This window comes from Dendrobates tinctorius, unplaced genomic scaffold (assembly GCF_039654945.1).
Source record: "Dendrobates tinctorius isolate UK_male_01 unplaced genomic scaffold, ASM3965494v1 ptg000051l, whole genome shotgun sequence".
Taxonomy (NCBI): domain Eukaryota; kingdom Metazoa; phylum Chordata; class Amphibia; order Anura; family Dendrobatidae; genus Dendrobates; species Dendrobates tinctorius.
Window position 1 is genome coordinate 22778747 of NW_027361719.1, and position 19818 is coordinate 22798564.

General features: G+C 45.0%; 1 protein-coding gene across 2 annotated transcripts in view; it reads left to right on the forward strand.

The window, feature by feature from the left end:
• MYO1A (myosin IA) overlaps positions 1-19818 on the forward strand; it is a 124950-nt gene that overhangs the window by 51497 nt on the left and 53635 nt on the right. For both annotated transcript variants that reach the window (XM_073576855.1, XM_073576856.1), the window contains exon 7: positions 163-226. In XM_073576855.1, coding sequence (XP_073432956.1) covers positions 163-226 — 64 coding nt within the window. The remainder of the gene's footprint in view (positions 1-162; positions 227-19818) is intronic.

The window sequence follows — 19818 nt, forward strand, 5'->3', positions numbered from 1 at the left end:
AGATGTGTGATAATAAAAATTAATTGCAGGCTATAAAGAAGGAAGATAACAAATGCTAATAAGTAAGAAAGGACATTTTTATAGTTCCTCTACATTGTTGGACTATACTTTCTAAAAAAAACTATGCAATTGGCACAACATGACATATTTTCCTCTTTACAGGGGAAATACATGGATATTGAATTTGACTTTAAAGGTGATCCAGTGGGAGGTGTGATTAGCAATTGTAAGTACCTATATCACTTATATGGCGCCATCACAGTCCACAGCACTTTACATACATTATCATTTCTATCCTCAGTGGAAATCCCCTATCAGTAAGGCTTTGTAGTGTTTGGCAGGAAACCCACGCAAACACAGGGAGAGCATACAGACTCCTCACAGATGTTGGATTTGAACCCAGGAAACTAGTGCTGAAAAGCACCAATGCTAACCACTGACCCACCATGCTGCCCTTAAGGGCCCCGTCACACATAGCGACGCACCAGCGATCCTGACAACGATATGACCTTGTCAGGATCGCTGGTCTGTTGCTACATGATCGCTGGTGAGCTGCCAAACAGGCAGCTTCATCAGCGATCAGCACCAGCGACACGGGAGTAACAAGCGATGCACGTCGCTTAGTTACCCACTGTGTACCTTAGTTACCAGCATGCTGTTGCAGGGAGCTGGTAACCAAGGTACACATCGGGTTTCTAAGCGGCGCGCGGCACTTAGAACCCTGATGTGTACCTTGGTTACCAGCTCCCTGCACCAGCGCGCTGGTAACTAAGGTACACTTTGGGTTTCTAAGCGCTGCGCGCCACTTAGAAACCCTTTGTTTACCTTAGTTACCAGCGCCAGCTCGCTGATCGCTGGTCTCCCGCCTGTCACACGCAGCGATGCGTGCTGGCCAGCGGGAGACCAGCGATCAAAAAAATGTCCTGGCCTTTCCAGGACGATCAGCGATAACCGGCAGGGGGGCCGGTCGCTGGTAAGTGTCACACACAGCAATCTCGCTGGTGAGGTCGCTGTTGCGTCACAAAACTTGTGACTCAGCAGCAATCTCGCTAGCGAGATCACTGTGTGTGACGGGGGCTTTAGTCTCTCTATCTATTTATTGCACTACATGGTCTTCAAAGCAGTTAAAGGGTTGTTTCCATCTGATAAGCAGTATCAACTTCTAGGCTATGTTGTCACTTTATCATTGGTGGGGTGACATCTCTGGGATCATGAATGGGGTTTGCAGAGGTCAGACACCAATAGAGTTTTCGGCTTATAACGTTTTTTTTTTAATTTCATGGGCCTTCACTGGGTTAAAATAATGAAAAGAGCTGTTTTCATCCTCTCCTGTCCAGTGCTGCCTTTCCTTTGCTGCTCCGGTCTTTGTTTATTGGCTGGAGCGGTGACATCACAACTACAGTTCACCGCTACAGCCAATCACTGAGCTCTACGGTTCATGCTGTCTACATCGGCACAGCCCCTCAGCTCAGTGACTGCCAGTTAACAAAGACCAAAGCAGTGACCCGAGGTGGACCCATAAAGTAAAAACATTATGACTGAAAAACCCCTTTAAGCTTTATTCTGAAACATAAAACAAACCCAATGTCAAATATAGAAACCTTAAGTGTGTGCTTGAGCTTGGCGGTAGCATCTTAGGTACAGTCGTATGTCTGCCCGGCTGTGGCTTCACGTGTACAAGTGTTGCTTTCCTGCTCTCATCTCAGATAGTTTTCTCAGATGGTGTAGAGCAGGAAATCTCAGACTTCCTGCTCAATGGGATGAAGTGATTTTTCTTACATATATGTAATTCATCACTGTTTAGGCAACGGATGAGACAGGGAGAGAGGAAAGTTCCCGAAGAGGATGGTTACTATTGTATCCTATTTTAAACCAGTACTTTAATTTTTCTACTGAAACATCAATTAATGGATTTTCCACCCCTGATTTTTTTGCTTAAAAAACTATGCTGCAGACTCTAAAGTGTTAAAAAAAATAGTGTATCCAGCTGACTGATCCTCACTGCTCCTTTTATAATGCTGCCTGGGTCCCCCGCTGGTCTCTGTGGTTCCTCTTCACACCAGGACAGTCAAGTGACCAAAGCAATAAATAACTGGCCACAAGGGCGACCAACTCATCAGAACCAGGAGACTATTTTCTGTGCATCCTGTTTCTGTTAAGAATCAAAACAAGCCGGAAGAAATAGGCGAGCATCAATTGAAAATAAGTGCAATAAATTTTATCAATGCCCATAAGTTAACCCCTTCACCCCCAAGGGTGGTTTGCACGTTCATGACCGGGCCAATTTTTACAATTCTGACCACTGTCCCTTTATGAGGTAATAACTCTGGAACGCTTCCATGGATCCCGGTGATTCCGACATTGCTTTCTCGTGACATATTGTACTTCATGATAGTGGTAAAATTTCATTCAAATAACTTGCGTTTATTTGTGAGAAAAACGGAAATTTGGCAAAAATTTTGAAAATTTCACAATTTTCCAACTTTGAATTTTTATGCCCTTAAATCACAGAGATACGGCACACAAAAAACTTGATAACTAACATTTCTCACATGTTTATTTTACATCAGCACAATTTTGGAACCAAAATTTTTTTTTGTTAGGAAGTTATAAGGGTTAAAAGTTGACCAGCGATTTCTCATTTTTACAACACCATTTTATTTTTACGGACCACATCACATTTGAAGCCACTTTGAGGGGTCTATATGATAGAACATACCCAAAAGTGACACCATTCTAAAAACTGCACCCCTTAAGGTGCTCAAAACCACATTCAAGAAGTTTATTAACCCTTTAGGTGCGTCACAGCAATTTTTTTGAATATTTAAAAAAAAAAATGAATATCTAACTTTTTTTCACAAAAAATATACTTCAGGTTCAATTTTTTTATTTTACCAAGGGTAACAGGAGAAATTGGACTGCAAAAGTTATTGTGCAATTTGTCCTGAGTACGCTGATACCTGATATGTGGGGGGGAACGACTGTTTCGGCGCATGGCAGAGCTCAGAATGGAAGGAGCGCCGTTTGACTTTTTCAATGCAAAATTGGCTGGAATTCAGATCGGACGCCATGTCACGTTTGGAGAGTCCCTGATGTACCTAAACAGTGGAAACCCCCTACAAGTGACCCCATTTTGGAAACTAGACCCCCTAAGGAACTTATCTAGATGTGTGGTGAGAACTTTGAACCCCCAAGGGCTTCACAGAAGTTTATAACATACAGCCGTACAATTGAAAAATCATATTTTTTCCACAAAAATGATCTTTTCACCCTCAATTCTTATTTTTCCAAGGGTAACAGGACCCTAAAAGTTATTGTTCAATTTGTCCTGAGTACGCTGATAACCCTCATGTGGGGGTAAACCACTATTTGGGCGCATGGCAGAGCTTGGAAGGGAAGCAGCGCCATTTGACGTTTTTGACTGGAATTGAGATCGGACACCATGTCGCGATTGGAAAATCCCTGATGTACCTAAACAGTGGAAAGCCCCCACAAATGACACCATTTTGTAAATTAGACCCCCCCAAGGAACTTATCTAGATATGTGGTGAGCACTTTGAACCCCCCAGTGCTTCACAGAAGTTTATAACGCCCGGGCGTGAAAATAAAAAATTCGTATTTTTTCCACAAACATGATCTTTTAGTCACCATTTTTTTTATTTTCCCAAGGGTACCAGGAGAAATTGGACTCCAAAAGTTGTTGTCCAATTTGTCTTGAGTATGCTGATACCCCATATGTGGGAGAAAACTACTGTATGGGCACACGTCGGGGCTCCGAAGGGAAGTAGTGACGTTTTGGAATGCAGACTTTGATGGAATGGTCTGCGGGTGTCATGTTGCCTTTGGAGAGCCCCTAATGTACCTAAACAGTGGAAACCCCCCACAAATGACCCCATTTTGAAAACTAGACCCCCTAAGGAACTTATCTAGATGTGAGGTGAGCACTTTGAACCCCCAAGGGCTTCACAGAAGTTTATAATGCCAGGGCATGAAAATAAAAAAATCGTATTTTTTCCACAAACATGATCAATTAGTCCCCAATTTTTTTATTTTCCCAAGGGTAACAGGAGAAATTGAACCCCAAAAGTTGTTTTCACAATTTGTCATGAGTACGCTGACACCCCATATGTGGGAGAAAACTACTGTATGGACACACGTCGGGGCTGGGAAGGGAAGTAGTGACGTTTTGGAATGCAGACTTTGATGGAATGGTCTGCGGGTGTCATGTTGTCTTTGGAGAGCCCCTAATGTACCTAAACAGTGGAAACCCCCCACAAATGACCCCCCGCCATCTTGGATTCGGGGGCCTGCAGGAAAGGAGCCCTCCGCAGCAGCGCTGCACATTGCGCTGCCGTGGGGGGCTCAGGGAAGCACGGAGGGAGCCCCCTCCCTGCCGATGCTTCCCTTTAACCCCCGGTACACCGCGATCATGTTTGATCGCGGTGTGCAAGGGGTTAACGTGTCGGGGGCGGTCCCTAAGGAACTTATCTAGATGTGTGGTGAGCACTTTGAACCCCCAAGGGCTTCACAGAAGTTTATAATGCCCGGGCATGAAAATAAAAAAATCGTATTTTTTCCACAAACATGATCAATTAGTCCCCAATTTTTTCATTTTCCCAAGGGTAACAGGAGAAATTGGACCCCAAAAGTTGTTGTCCAATTTGTCATGAGTACGCTGACACCCCATATGTGGGAGAAAACTACTGTATGGAGACACGTCAGGGCTCGGAAGGGAAGTAGTGATGTTTTGGAATGCAGACTTTGATGGAATGGTCTGCGGGTGTCATGTGCGTTTGGAGAGCCCCTGATGTACCTAAACTATTGAAACTCCCCACAAGTGACCCCATTTTGGACACTAGACCCTCCACGGAACTTATCTAGATGTGTGGTGAGCACTTTGAACCCCCAAGTGCTTCACAGAAGTTTATAACGCTCGGACGTGAAAATAAAAAAATCATTTTTTTCCACAAAAATGATATTTTTGCCCCCAATTTTTTATTTTCCTAAGGGTAACAGGAGAAATTGGACCCCAAAAATTGTTTTGCAATTTGTCCTGAGTAGGCTGATACCCTACATGTGGGGGTAAAACACTGTTTGTGCGCATGGCAGAGCTTGGAAGGGAAGGAGCACCATTTGACTTTTTCAACTCAGATTTGGCTGGAATTGAGATCAGACGCCATGTTGCATATGGAGAGCCCCTGATGTGCCCAAACAGTGGAAACCCCTCAATTCTAACTCCAACCCGAATCCCAACACACCCCTAACCCTAATCTCAGCCCTAACCCTAACCCTAACTCTAGCCCTAACCCTAGCCCTAACCCTAGCCCTAGCCCTAACCCTAGCCCTGGACCTAACCCTAGCCCTAACGCTAATGGAAAAATGGAAATAAATACATTTTTTTTATTTTATTATTTTTCCCTAACTAAGGGGGTGATAACGGGGGGTTTGATTTACTATTTATGGCGGTTTTTATGTTTGGCAGCTGTCGCACGCTAAAAGACGCTTTTTATTGCAAAAATAGTTTTTGCATCACCACATATTGAGAGCTATAATTTTTCCGTATTTTGACCCATCGAGTCATGTGAGGTTTTATTTTTTGCGGGACGAGTTGACGTTTTTATTGGTACCATTTTCGGGCACGTGACATTTTTTGATCGCTTTTTATTCCGATTTTTGGGACGGAGAATGAACAAAAACCAGCGTTTCATGAATTTCTTTTGGGGGGGTGCGTTTACATCGTTCCGCGTGCGGTAAAATTGATAAAGCGGTTTTGTTCTTCGGGTCAGTACGGTTACAGCGATACCTCATTTAGGTCTTTTTTTATGTTTTGTCGGTTTTATGCAATGAAAACTATTTTATATAAAAAATAATTATTTTTGCATCGCTTTATTCTGCGAGCTATAACTTTTTTATTTTTTCGCTGATGATGCTGTCTGGTGGCTCGTTTTTTGCGGGACAAGATGACGTTTTCAGCGGTACCATGGATATTTATATGCGTCTATTTGATCGCGTGTTATTACACTTTTTGTTTGGCGGTATGATAATAAATCATTATTTTTTGCTTAGTTTTTTATTTTTATTTTTTAAGGGGTTCGCTAAAGGGGTTAACTAATGGGACAGTTTTATAGGGCGGGTCGTTACGGACGCGGCGATACCTAATATGTGTACTTTTATTGTTTTGGTTTTTTTTATTTCCAAAAAATGGATTTATTGGGGGAATATTTTTTTTTTTTCACTAATTTATTTGGCGATTTTTTTTTAATTATTTTAACACTTTTTTTTATTTTTTTTTTAACTTTATTACATAGTCCCAGGTGGGTCATCACTGTCCTGTGACAGATCGCTGATCTGTCACATCACAGATTACTGTGACAGATCAGCGATCTGTCACAGGCATTGAAGAAGACTTCCTCTTGCCTGCGCTTTGCAGGCACTGAGGAAGCCAGCTTCCTGCAGGCCCCCGAAGGCCCCCGTCGCCATCTTGGATTCGGGGGCCTGCAGGAAAGGAGCCCTCCGCAGCAGCGCTGCACATTGCGCTGCCGTGGGGGGCTCAGGGAAGCACGGAGGGAGCCCCCTCCCTGCCGATGCTTCCCTTTAACCCCCGGTACACCGCGATCATGTTTGATCGCGGTGTGCAAGGGGTTAACGTGTCGGGGGCGGTCCGTGACCGCCCCTGACACATTGTGCCGGGTGTCAGCTGTGATAATCAGCTGACACCCGGCCGCGATCAGCGTCACTCACCACGTGGGAGCCGCTGATCGCGGTAGACGTACTATCCCGTCCATGGGCATATTGGCCCGGGTCCCATGGACGGGATAGTACATCGGATGTCAGGAAGGGGTTAATATTAAAAAAGGAGAAAAAACAAACAGGTGTAACAGCACCATACACATCACAATCAAGTTCACATCATATGAGCTGTAAAGATGTAATTACATATGTGCAATGTGCAGTGTGCACAGTGTCATACATACACTCTATAAAAAAACTCTCTGGCGAAAGTTCAAAAAAAGTATATGCAATATAGCACCCATACAGCTCCTGAAGATGGGGGGTATACATAAACCAGAATCCAGCCTCTAATGAGGTATATCCCCCAGAAAAAAATAGTTGTTGACAAATGTCATAGGAGAGGTCCGGGATAAGTGTATAGGAAGGGAAAAATCCCACATAATGTGAAACCAATACACAGATTATTGCACAAACGCCCACTTAGAGTGCAGCCCAAAATGAAGTAAACATGATGATCTATTAGCAAAGTGTGTTATGATGAGTCACCGAAGGAGGAAAAAACAAAATACTAGCTAAGTCCAGAAAAACCAGAGAGGTTGGCAGCTATCGGATTGCAGACCCCTGAACCTATCCACAACAACTAGCAGTAGCCGTGGGGGGTTCCTACGGTGCCCTAGACCCCTCGATCACAGCCGGAGAACTACATAGCCTAAAGACAGAAAGGGGAAAAACTAAACTGCCCCAGAGCAGGCCCCAAAGCAATAGGCAGCCCCCAACATATAATGACGGTGAAGCAAGATGAAAACACTAACACAGATAGAAAGATAGGTTGAGCAAATGATGGGGCCCAAGCTAACTAAATAGGACAGGATAGGAAAGCCGCTGTCTGCCAAACCCTATCCAAAATGTGCCAACCGACTGATAGGAAAAACAGGCCCTGAAGTCGCTAGGCTTCAGAAGACTATATCAGCACTCAGGTATATTCTGAAGACAGAGCAAAAGATCAACAGATCAGAGACAAAAATGGAATTCAGCTCACCCCCGGCCGGGGATGGCAGAACTCCCAAAAAACAAGGCAAAACAAAAACAAAACTGAAGTGTACAAAGCAGAGCAGAAAAACTTAGCTTTGAGACGCAGGAATCAGACTGGTCTCCAGCAGGATCACCAGCAAAGCAGAAGGGTGTCAGCTGCCTTTTATCCAGTCCTCAATTCCAGCCACCCAGTCATCATCTAGCTGCCCAGGTGTTTCGTAATCAGCCTCACTACCTTCCTTCACCAGAGGAGGGAGTTCATCAGACCTCAACGGTGAAGGGAAAAATGAACTCACAACAGTACCTCCCCCTTGAGGAGGGGTCACCGAACCCTCATCCATGCCACCAGGGCGATCCGGGTGAGCCCGATGAAAGGCACGCACCAATCTTTCGGCATGAATATCAGAGGCAGAGACCCAGGAATTATCGTCCTGACCATAACCCTTCCACTTAACCAAATACTGGAGTCTCCGTCTAGCCAGACGGGAATCCAGTATCTTCTCTACCTCATATTCCATGTTACCTTCAACCAATACAGGGTCAGGAGGTGAACTACTGGTTCAACAAACCTCTTCAACAAGGACTTATGAAACACATTATGAATTTTAAATGTGACAGGAAGAGCCAACCGAAAAGAGACCGGATTAATAATCTCCATAATCTTGTAAGGTCCAATAAATCTAGGCTTAAACTTAGGAGAAGCCACCTTCATAGCGATATTTTTTGTTGACAACCAAACCATATCACCCACCTTAAACTGGGGACCAACGGTCCTACGCCGGTTGGAAAACCGCTGGGCCTTTTCCTGGGAGAACTTATCCACTACTTGGTCCCAGATCTGGTGCATTCTCTCCACCACAGTGTCAACACCTGGGCAGGCAGAAGGCTCCCCTTGCCCTGAAGAAAATCGAGGGTGAAACCCAAAGTTACAAAAAAAAAGGTGACATCAAAGTGGCAGAACTAGCTCTATTATTTAAAGCAAATTCGGCCAAGGGCAAAAATGAAACCCAATCATCCTGATCGGCAGAAATAAAACATCTCAAATACGACTCCAAAGTCTGGTTTGTTCTCTCTGTCTGCCCATTGGTCTGAGGGTGAAACGCAGAGGAGAAGGACAACTGAATTCCCAGCTTGGAACAGAAAGTCCTCCAAAATCTAGACACAAACTGAACTCCTCTGTCAGATACAATGTTCTCAGGAATCCCGTGCAAGTGAACCACCTGTTGCAAAAACAAGGGCAACAACTCAGAGGAAGATGGCAACTTATGGAGTGGTACAAGATGGACCATCTTAGAGAATCTATCACAAATCACCCAAATAACAGTCATTCTCTGACAGACAGGCATATCAGAGATAAAATCCATTGAAATATGGGTCCATGGCTTCCTGGGCACCGGCAAAGGCATCAACAAGCCACTAGAGCGAGAATAAGGTTTAGCCCGGGAGCAAGTCCCACAGGACTGCACAAAATTCCTGACATCATGAGACAAGGCGGGCCACCAAAAAGACCGACTCACCAGATCTCTAGTACCAAAAATACCTGGATGACCAGCCAATGCAGAGCAATGAACTTCAGACATCACTCTCTTCCTCCACTGGTCAGGAACATACAACTTTCCACTGGGACAATGCTCAGGTTTGTCCTCCTGAAACTCTTCCAGAGCACGTCTCAAATCGGGCGAGATGGCAGAAAGAACTACCCCCTCGCCTAAGATGTTAGCAGGCTTAGTCACAACAAGAGAATCAGCAAGGAAACTCCTAGAGAGGGCGTCTGCCTTGACATTCTTAGTGCCCGGAAGAAAAGAGACCACAAAATCAAAACGTGTGAAAAACAAGGCCCACCTAGCCTGTCTAGGGTTCAAGCGCTTGGCCGACTCCAGGTAAATCAAATTCTTGTGGTCAGTAAGGACCACGACTTGGTGTTTGGCTCCCTCCAACCAATGTCTCCACTCCTCAAATGCCCATTTCATGGCCAACAGTTCCCGATTCCCCACATCATAGTTACGTTCGGATGGGGAGAACTCTCGGGAAAAGAAGCACAAGGATTCATTTTAGATGTCACAGCATCTTTTTGGGACAACACCGCTCCTGCACACATCTCAAAAGCGTCCACCTCCACCTGAAACGGGAGTGAGACATCAGGTTGCCGCAAAACCGGAGCAGAAGTGAATCTTCGCTTCAGCTCCTGAAAGGAAGAAACAGCCTCCGGAGACCAATTCAGCACATCAGCACCCTTCCTAGTCAAATCAGTCAAAGGCTTGGCAATACCAGAAAAATTAGCTATAAATTTCCGATAAAAATTAGCAAAACCCAAAAACTTCTGGAGGGCCTTCAAAGAGGTGGGCTGAACCCAATCATAAATGGCCTGTACCTTGGCCGGGTCCATTTCAATAGTTGACGGAGACAAAATAAATCCCAAAAATGAAATCCTCTGTACCCCAAAAAGGCATTTCGATCCCTTGACATACAGGGAATTCTCCCTCAAAATCCGGAATACAGTCCGAACATGTTCCACATGAGAGTCCCAATTCGTGGAGAAGATCAAAATATCATCCAGATAGATAATCAAAAATGTATCCAAAAAGTCTCGGAATATATCGTTCATGAAGCACTGGAAGACAGAAGGGGCATTAGTGAGCCCAAAAGGCATCACCAGGTACTCAAAATGTCCCTCCGGAGTATTAAACGCTGTCTTCCATTCATCCCCATGCTTAATGCGAATAAGATTATATGCCCCGCTGAGGTCAAGCTTGGTAAACCAGCAAGCACCTTTAACTCTGGAGAATAGATCAGAAATCAGGGGTAACGGATACTGATATTTAACAGTAATTTTGTTGAGGGCACGATAGTCAATACAAGGCCTTAATGAACCATCCTTTTTAGCCGCGAAAAAAAACCCAGCACCTAAGGGTGAAGAGGATGGTCTAATATGACCCTTCTCCAACGACTCCTTAATATAGGATCGCATAGCCTCGTGCTCGGGTACAGATAAATTGAAAAGCCGACCCTTGGGGAATTTACACCCTGGGTTCAGCTCAATTGCACAGTCATAACTCCTATGAGGAGGCAAAGACGCAGACTCATTCTCACTAAATACATCATAAAAGTCAGCCAAATAGTCAGAAACATCATGCGACTGGGGAGAGGTGGAGAAAACAGGAGCATCACTAAGGGCACACCGACAACCCCAACTCACCACAGACAAAGATTTCCAATCCAGAACTGGATTATGGATTTGCAACCAGGGAAACCCCAGAACAATGGTATCATGCAAATTATGCAACACCAAAAATCTGCAATTTTCTTGATGGTCTGGGGCGACCCGCATTACCACCTGGGTCCAAAACTGAGGTTTATTCTTTGCCAAAGGAGTAGCATCAATACCCCTCAAAGGGATAGGTGTCCGCAGAGGTGTCATAGGAAATCCACGTTTAGCAAAATCCAAGTCCATCAGGTTCAGAGCTGCTCCTGAATCCACAAAAGCCTTGGCGGAAAATGTGGACAGGGAGCAGATCAGAGTAATTGCCAGAAGAAACTTAGGTTGAACACCACCCACAGAAAACGTGTGTGCACAACGTTTCTCTCGTTTAGGGCAGACAGAAATAATATGCGAGGAATCTCCACAAAAAAACACAGCTTATTACGCCTTCTGAACTCCTGACGTTGTGCCCTAGACAAAACTCTATCACATTGCATAGGTTCAGACATTTGTTCAACAGGTGGCAAGATCTCTCGTGTAGTTTTGCGTTCACGTAAACGCCGATCAACCTGAATGGCTAATGACATAGAATCGTCAAGACCAGAGGGAACAGGAAATCCCACCACAGTATCTTTCTGACAAACCCTTCCGAAAGAGGGCTGCCAAGGCACAATCATTCCAGGTAGTAAGGACCGCCCACTTTCAGAATTTTTGACAGTACAACTCTGCCGAATCCCGACCCTGGCTTAATGCCAACAGGGTCTTTTCAGCCTGATCAATAGCATTAGGTTCATCATACAACAACCCCAAGGCTTGAAAAAATGAGTTCACATTATTCAGAATAGGATCATCAGGTTTCAAAGAAAACACCAAATCCTGGGGATCTGTTATGATTGAGTCACCGTAGGAGGCAAAAATATAAATGCTAGCTAAGTCCAGAAAACCAGAGAGGTTGGCAGCTATCGGATTGCAGACCCCTGAACCTATCAACACAACTAGCAGTAGCCGTGGGGGGCTCCTACGATGCTCTAGGCCCCTCGATCACAGCCGGAGGACTACAAAGCCTAAAGACAGAAAGGGAAATCTAAACTGCCCCAGAGCAGACCCCAAAGCAAAAGGCAGCCCCCACATATAATGACGGTGAAGCAAGAAGAAAGAACAAAACACAGACAGAAAGATAGACTGAGCAAAGATGGGGCCCAAACTAACTTAGATAGGAAAGGACAGGAAGGCTGCTGTCTGCAATCCGTGAAAAACCCTATGAAAATAAGAGCCAACAAACTGACAGTAAAAAAGGCCCTGAAGACGCTAGGCTCCAAAAAAGCTATGTCAGTACTCAGGAATATGCTGAAGACAGAGCAACAGGCAAAAGGAGATTCTGCTCACCCCAGCAGGGAATGGCAGAATCCAGAAAAGCAGGGAAAACAAAACACTAATGCAAAAAGACAAAGCAGAAATCTTAGCTTTAGAAGAGCAGGAATCAGACTGGTTTCCTAGAAGTCCACAGAGAAATCACCCGCAGGCAAAAAGGGCGTCGGCAGCCTTATATCCAGTCAGTAACTCCACTCAGCCAGTCATCATGATCAGACCCAGGTGTTTGACAATCAGGCTCACTACCTTTCTCTACCAGAAGAGGGAGTTCCTCGGGCCTCAGTAGTGAAGGGGAAAATGAACTCACAACAGTACCTCCCCCTTGAGGAGGGGTCACCGAACCCTCAACCACGCCACCAGGGTGATCAGGGTGAGCCCGATGAAAGGCACGCACCAATCTTTTGGCATGAATATCAGAGGCAGAGACCCAGGAATTATCCTCCTGACCATAACCCTTCCACTTAACCAAATACTGGAGTCTCCGTCTAGCCAGACGGGAATCCAGTACTTTCTCTACCTCATATTCCATGTTACCTTCAACCAATACAGGGTCTGGGGGTGCCACCCCCGGAACAACAGGTTCAACAAACCTCTTCAACAAAGATTTATGGAACACATTATGAATTTTAAATGTGACAGGAAGAGCCAAACGAAAAGAGACCGGATTAATAATCTCCAAAATCTTGTAAGGTCCAATAAATCTAGGCTTAAACTTAGGAGAAGCCACCTTCATAGCAATATTTTTTGATGATAACCACACCATATCACCAACCTTAAACTGGGGACCAATGGTCCTATGTCGGTTGGAAAACCGCTGAGCCTTTTCCTGGGAGAGAGATAACTTATCCACCACTTGGTCCCAAATCTGGTGCATTCTCTCCACCACAGTGTCAACACCTGGGCAGGCAGAGGGCTCCACCTGCCCTGAAGAAAATCGAGGATGAAACCCAAAGTTACAAAAAAAAGGTGACATCAAAGTGGCAGAACTAGCTCTATTATTTAAAGCAAATTCGGCCAAGGGCAAAAATGAAACCCAATCATCCTGATCAGCAGAAATAAAACATCTCAAATATGACTCCAAGGTCTGGTTTGTTCTCTCTGTCTGCCCATTGGTCTGAGGGTGAAAAGCAGAGGAGAAGGACAACTGAATTCCCAGCTTGGAACAGAAAGTTCTCCAAAATCTAGACACAAACTGGACTCCTCTGTCAGATACAATGTTCTCAGGACTCCCGTGCAAACGAACCACCTGTTGTAAAAACAGGGGCACTAATTCAGAGGAAGACGGCAACTTAGGGAGCGGTAAAAGATGAACCATCTTAGAGAACCTATCACAAATCACCCAAATAACAGTCATCCTTTGAGAGACAGGCATATCAGAGATGAAATCCATTGAAATATGGGTCCATGGCCTCTTGGGGACAGGCAAAGGCATCAACAACCCACTAGAGCGAGAACACGATTTAGACCGGGAGCATGTCCCACAGGACTGCACAAAATTCCTGACATCACGAGACAAGGAGGGCCACCAAAAAGACTGACTCACCAGATCTCTAGTACCAAAAATACCTGGATGACCAGCCAAAGCAGAGCAATGAACTTCAGACATCACTCTCTTCTTCCACTGGTCAGGAACATACAACTTTCCACTGGGACAACGCTCAGGTTTGTCCTCCTGGAACTCTTCCAGAGCACGTCTCAAATCTGGCGAGATGGCAGAAAGAACTACCCCTTCGCCTAAGATGGTAGCAGACTTGGTCACCACAGGAGAATCAGCAAAGAAGCTCCTAGAGAGGGCGTCAGCCTTGACATTCAACAGTTCCCGATTCCCCACATCATAGTTACGTTCAGATGGAGAGAACTTTCGGGAAAAGAAAGCACAGGGATTCATTTTAGATGTTACAGGATATTTTGGGACAAAACAGCTCCTGCACCAATCTCAGAAGCATCCACCTCTACCTGAAACGGAAGTGAGACATCAGGTTGCCGCAAAACCGGGGCAGAGGTGAATCTTCGCTTCAGCTCCTGAAAGGAAGAAACAGCCTCCGGAGACCAATTTAACACATCAGCACCCTTCTTAGTTAAATCAGTCAATGGCTTGGCAATACTAGAAAATTTTGCTATAAATTTCCGATAAAAATTAGCAAAACCCAAAAACTTCTGGAGGGCCTTCAAAGAAGTGGGCTGAACCCAATCGTAAATGGCCTGTACCTTGGCCGGGTCCATTTCAATAGTAGACGGGGACAAAATAAATCCCATAAAAAAAATCCTCTGTACTCCAAAAAGGCATTTCGATCCTTTGACATACAGGGAATTCTCCCTCAAGATCCGGAACACAGTCCGAATATGCTCCACATGAGAATCCTAATCCTTGGAGAAGATCAAAATATCATCCAGATAGATAATCAAAAATTTATCGACAAAATCTCGGAAAATATCGTTCATGAAGCACAGGAAGACAGAAGGGGCATTAGTGAGCCCAAAAGGCATCACCAGGTACTCAAAATGTCCCTCCGGAGTATTAAACGCTGTCTTCCATTCATCCCCATGCTTAATGCGAATAAGATTATACGCCCCCCTGAGGTCAAGCTTGGTAAACCAGCAAGTACCTTTAACTCTGGAGAATAGATCAGAAATCAGGGGTAACGGATACTGATATTTAACAGTAATTTTGTTGAGGGCACGATAATCAATACAAGGTCTTAATGATCCATCCTTTTTGGCTACAAAAAAAAAACCGGCACCTAAGGGTGACGAGGATGGTCTAATATGCCCCTTCTCCAACGCCTCCTTAATATAGGATCGCATAGCCTCGTGCTCGGGTACAGATAAATTGAAGAGCCGACCCTTGGGAAATTTACACCCCGGGCTCAGTTCAATTGCACAGTCATAACTCCTATGAGGAGGCAGAGACGCAGACTCATTCTCACTAAATACATCATAAAAGTCCGCCAAATAATCAGGAACATCATGCGACTGAGGAGAGGTGGAAAACACCGGAGCCTCACTAAGGGCAAACCGACAACCCCAACTCACCACAGACACAGATTTCCAATCCAAAACTGGATTATGAATTTGTAACCAGGGAAACCCCAGAACAATAGTATCATGCAGATTATGTAACACCAAAAACCTGCAATTTTCTTGATGGTCTGGGGCGACCCGCATTACCACCTGGGTCCAAAACTGAGGTTTATTTTTAGCCAAAGGAGTAGCATCAATCCCCCTCAAAGGGATAGGCGTCTGCAGAGGTGTCATCGGAAATCCACAACGTTTAGCAAAAACCAAGTCCATTAGGTTTAGGGCTGCTCCCGAATCCACAAAAGCCTTGGCGGAAAATGTGGACAGGGAGCAGATCAGAGTAATAGCCAGAAAAAACTTAGGTTGAACACCACCAACAGAAAATGTGTGTGCAAAGCATTTCTCGCGTTTAGGACAGACAGAAATAATATGCAAGGCATCTCCACAGAAAAAACACAACTAATTACGCCTTCTGAACTCCTGACGCTGCTCTCTGGAAAAAACTCTATCACATTGCATAGGTTCAGACATCTGTTCAACAGGTGGCAACACCTCTCGTGCAGCTCTGCGTTCGCGCAAACGCCGATCAACCTGAATGGCCAAAGACATAGAATCGTCAAGACCAGAGGGAACAGGAAATCCCACCATAGTATCTTTTACGGCTTCTGACAACCTCTTCCGAAAGAGAGCAGCCAAGGCATTATCATTCCAGGTAGTAAGTACTGCCCACTTTCGGAATTTTTGACAGTACAATTCTGCAGAATCACGACCCTGGTTCAATGCCAGCAGGGTCTTTTCAGCCTGATCAATGGCATTAGGTTCGTCATACAACAACCCCAAGGCCTGAAAAAATGCGTTCACATAGTCAGAATAGGATCATCTGGTTTCAAAGAAAACGCCCAATCCTGGGGATCGCCACGCAGCAAAGAGATGAGAATTTTAACCTGCTGCGCGGAGCTCCCTGACGAGTTAGGCTTCAAGGCAAAAAATAATTTACAATTATTTTTGAAATTCAAAAATTTAGACCGATCCCCAAAAAATACATCATGTGTAGGAATCTTTGGTTCAGCAGCATGTGAATGAGCAAGGTAGGCAGAAATGCCCCGCACTTCCGCAGCGAGCTGCTCCACACCATCAGACAATTGCATTATCTCCATTGAGAGAAAAAAAAATTCCCCCTACGGCCTCAGAGATATAGAGGAAAAAATATACACTTTTTTTTTTTTTTTTACACACAATTCTTTCCTGCTATTGAGTACCCTAGAATCTGCGGTATGGCGGGTGATTCTGTTATGATTGAGTCACCGTAGGAGGCAAAAATAGAAATGCTAGCTAAGTCAAGAAAACCAGAGAGGTTGGCAGCTATCGGATTGCAGACCCCTGAACCTATCAACACAACTAGCAGTAGCTGTGGGGGGCTCCTACGATGCCCTAGGCCCCTCGATCACAGCCGGAGGACTACAAAGCCTAAAGACAGAAAGGGAAATCTAAACTGCCCCAGAGCAGACCCCAAAGCAAAAGGCAGCCCCCACATATAATGACGGTGAAGCAAGAAGAAAGAACAAAACACAGACAGAAAGATAGACTGAGCAAAGATGGGGCCCAAACTAACTTAGATAGGAAAGGACAGGAAGGCTGCTGTCTGCAATCCGTGAAAAACCCTATGAAAATAAGAGCCAACAAACTGACAGTAAAAAAAGGCCCTGAAGACGCTAGGCTTCAAAAAAGCTATGTCAGTACTCAGGATTATTCTGAAGACAGAGCAACAGGCAAAAGGAGATTCTGCTCACCCCAGCAGGGAATGGCAGAATCCAGAAAAGCAGGGAAAACAAAACACTAATGCAAAAAGGCAAAGCAGAAATCTTAGCTTTAGAAGAGCAGGAATCAGACTGGTTTCCTAGAAGTCCACAGAGAAATCACCCGCAGGGAAAAAGGGCGTCGGCAGCCTTATATCCAGTCAGTAACTCCACTCAGCCAGTCATCATGATCAGACCCAGGTGTTTGACAATCAGGCTCACTACCTTTCTCTACCAGAAGAGTGAAGGGGCCTCAGTAGTGAAGGGGAAAGGGGAAAATGAACTCACAACAGGGATCGCCACGCAGCAAAGTGATGACAATTTTAACCTGCTGCGCGGAGTTCCCCGACGAGTTAGGCTGCAAGGCAAAAAATAATTTACAATTATTCTTGAAATTCAAGAATTTAGACCGATCCCCAAAAAACACATCAGGAGTATGAATCTTTGGTTCAGCAGCATGTGAATGAGCAAGATAGGCAGAAATTCCCCGCACTTCAGCAGCGAGCTGCTCCACATGATCAGACAATTGCTTCATCTCCATTAAGAGAAAAATTCCCCCTACGGCCTCAGAGATATAGAGGAAAAAATATGCACAAAAAAAAAAAATTCTGACACACTTCTTTTTTTTTTTTTTACAATTCTTTCCTGCTATTGAGTACCCTAGGATCTGCGGTATGGCTGGTGATTCTGTTATGATGAGTCACCGAAGGAGGAAAAAACAAAATACTAGCTAAGTCCAGAAAAACCAGAGAGGTTGGCAGCTATCGGATTGCAGACCCCTGAACCTATCCACAACAACTAGCAGTAGCCATGGGGGGTTCCTACGGTGCCCTAGACCCCTCAATCACAGCCGGAGAACTACATAGCCTAAAGACAGAAAGGGGAAAAACTAAACTGCCCCAGAGCAGACCCCAAAGCAATAGGCAGCCCCCAACATATAATGACGGTGAAGCAAGATGAAAACACTAACACAGATAGAAAGATAGGTTGAGAAAATGATGGGGCCCAAGCTAACTAAATAGGACAGGATAGGAAAGCCGCTGTCTGCCATCCGCAAAAACCCTATCCAAAATGTGCCAACCGACTGATAGGAAAAACAGGCCCTGAAGTCGCTAGGCTTCGAAAGACTATATCAGCACTCAGGTATATTCTGAAGACAGAGCAAAAGATCAACAGATCAGAGACAAAAATGGAAATCAGCTCACCCTGGCCAGGGATGGCAGAACTCCCAAAAAACAAGGCAAAACAAAAACAAAACTGAAGTGTACAAAGCAGAGCAGAAAAACTTATCTTTGAGACGCAGGAATCAGACTGGTCTCCAAGAATCCAGCAGGATCACCAGCAAGGCAGAAGGGCGTCGGCTGCCTTATATCCAGTCCTCAATTCCAGCCACCCAGTCATCATCTAGCTGCCCAGGTGTTTGGCAATCAGCCTCACTACCTTCCTTCACCAGAGGAGGGAGTTCATCAGACCTCAACGGTGAAGGGAAAAATGAACTCACAACAAAAGTGCTGTGTGCATACCTGGCGATGAAGAACAGAACCCCGACGCGCGTTTCGCATCAGCTTCCTCGGGGGGTTATGTGAAAGCAGAGAGAAGGCAACCATTATAGAGCCAGTGTGGATACCGCTGTCAATATGCGCTATGGCGGCACTTCCGGTGCTAGCGCCGAGAACCGAAAGCCAAGGAGTCGGCGTCCTACGTCACAGGGCTGGCCAGCCAGTGACGTGTCAGCTGGGAGGCGAGGCCCGCGGCGTTGCATAGACATGTATGGCCACTAGGGTGACCAACTCATCAGAACCAGGAGACTATTTTCCGTGCATCCTGTTTCTGTTAAGCAGGCATGTGACTGCAGCAGTCAATTGCTGGCCAAAGCAGTGGAAAGAAAAAAAATTGATTAGCTCATCCCAATACAATGAGGCAAGTGTGAACAGGTGCAAGCAGCTTGATAGAATACAACAGGAGACAGTATGCACTAACCAGTATACAAACACTGAATATTTGAAATTTAATGGAAACCTGGTCAGTCACTTCATGCTGCCCAAACCACAGGCGGCGTGAATTATTGCTCTATTGTTTCAGAGAAATTATATAAAGAGCCAGGTAGTGGGGACTATGGGGAGAGATGAGACTAGTCTGTCGCCCCATCTGGCTGGTTTCTCCACGCACCACTCCAGTTGATTGACAAGTCTCTCCTTAAGGAACACATATGGTCTTCAAATTATGTTTTTTCCCAGATGCTGGTTCCCTTTAAAGTGCTTTACCGCCATATAGAAAATACTTATAATCATAAAGTAAATAGTGCACATATTGGCCAATTCGTGTGTGCTCACCAGCCACGACAAGGCGACCTTTCTCTGATGGAAACCTAATTATTTCTATCAGACATGTTTCTCACAGGCCAAAAGTGTACTAATGTAAAGATAGATTAGGGTCCAATGCTAATGAAAAAGAGTCTCAGAGCTTGTTCACACAACCGTATTTTCGGTCCGAGTACTGTCTGTAGAAAAACAGACATCAATGTGAATTTGCATGTGAAAAAAATCACAGAATGCACTAGTTTCTTCCATACATCAGATGAGACTCGGCCGTTCAAGCCTATGGGATCGGATGGCGTATGGAGTTGCAGTACAGCATGTGATTTTCCCGGATACATTGCAATTCTGTAAC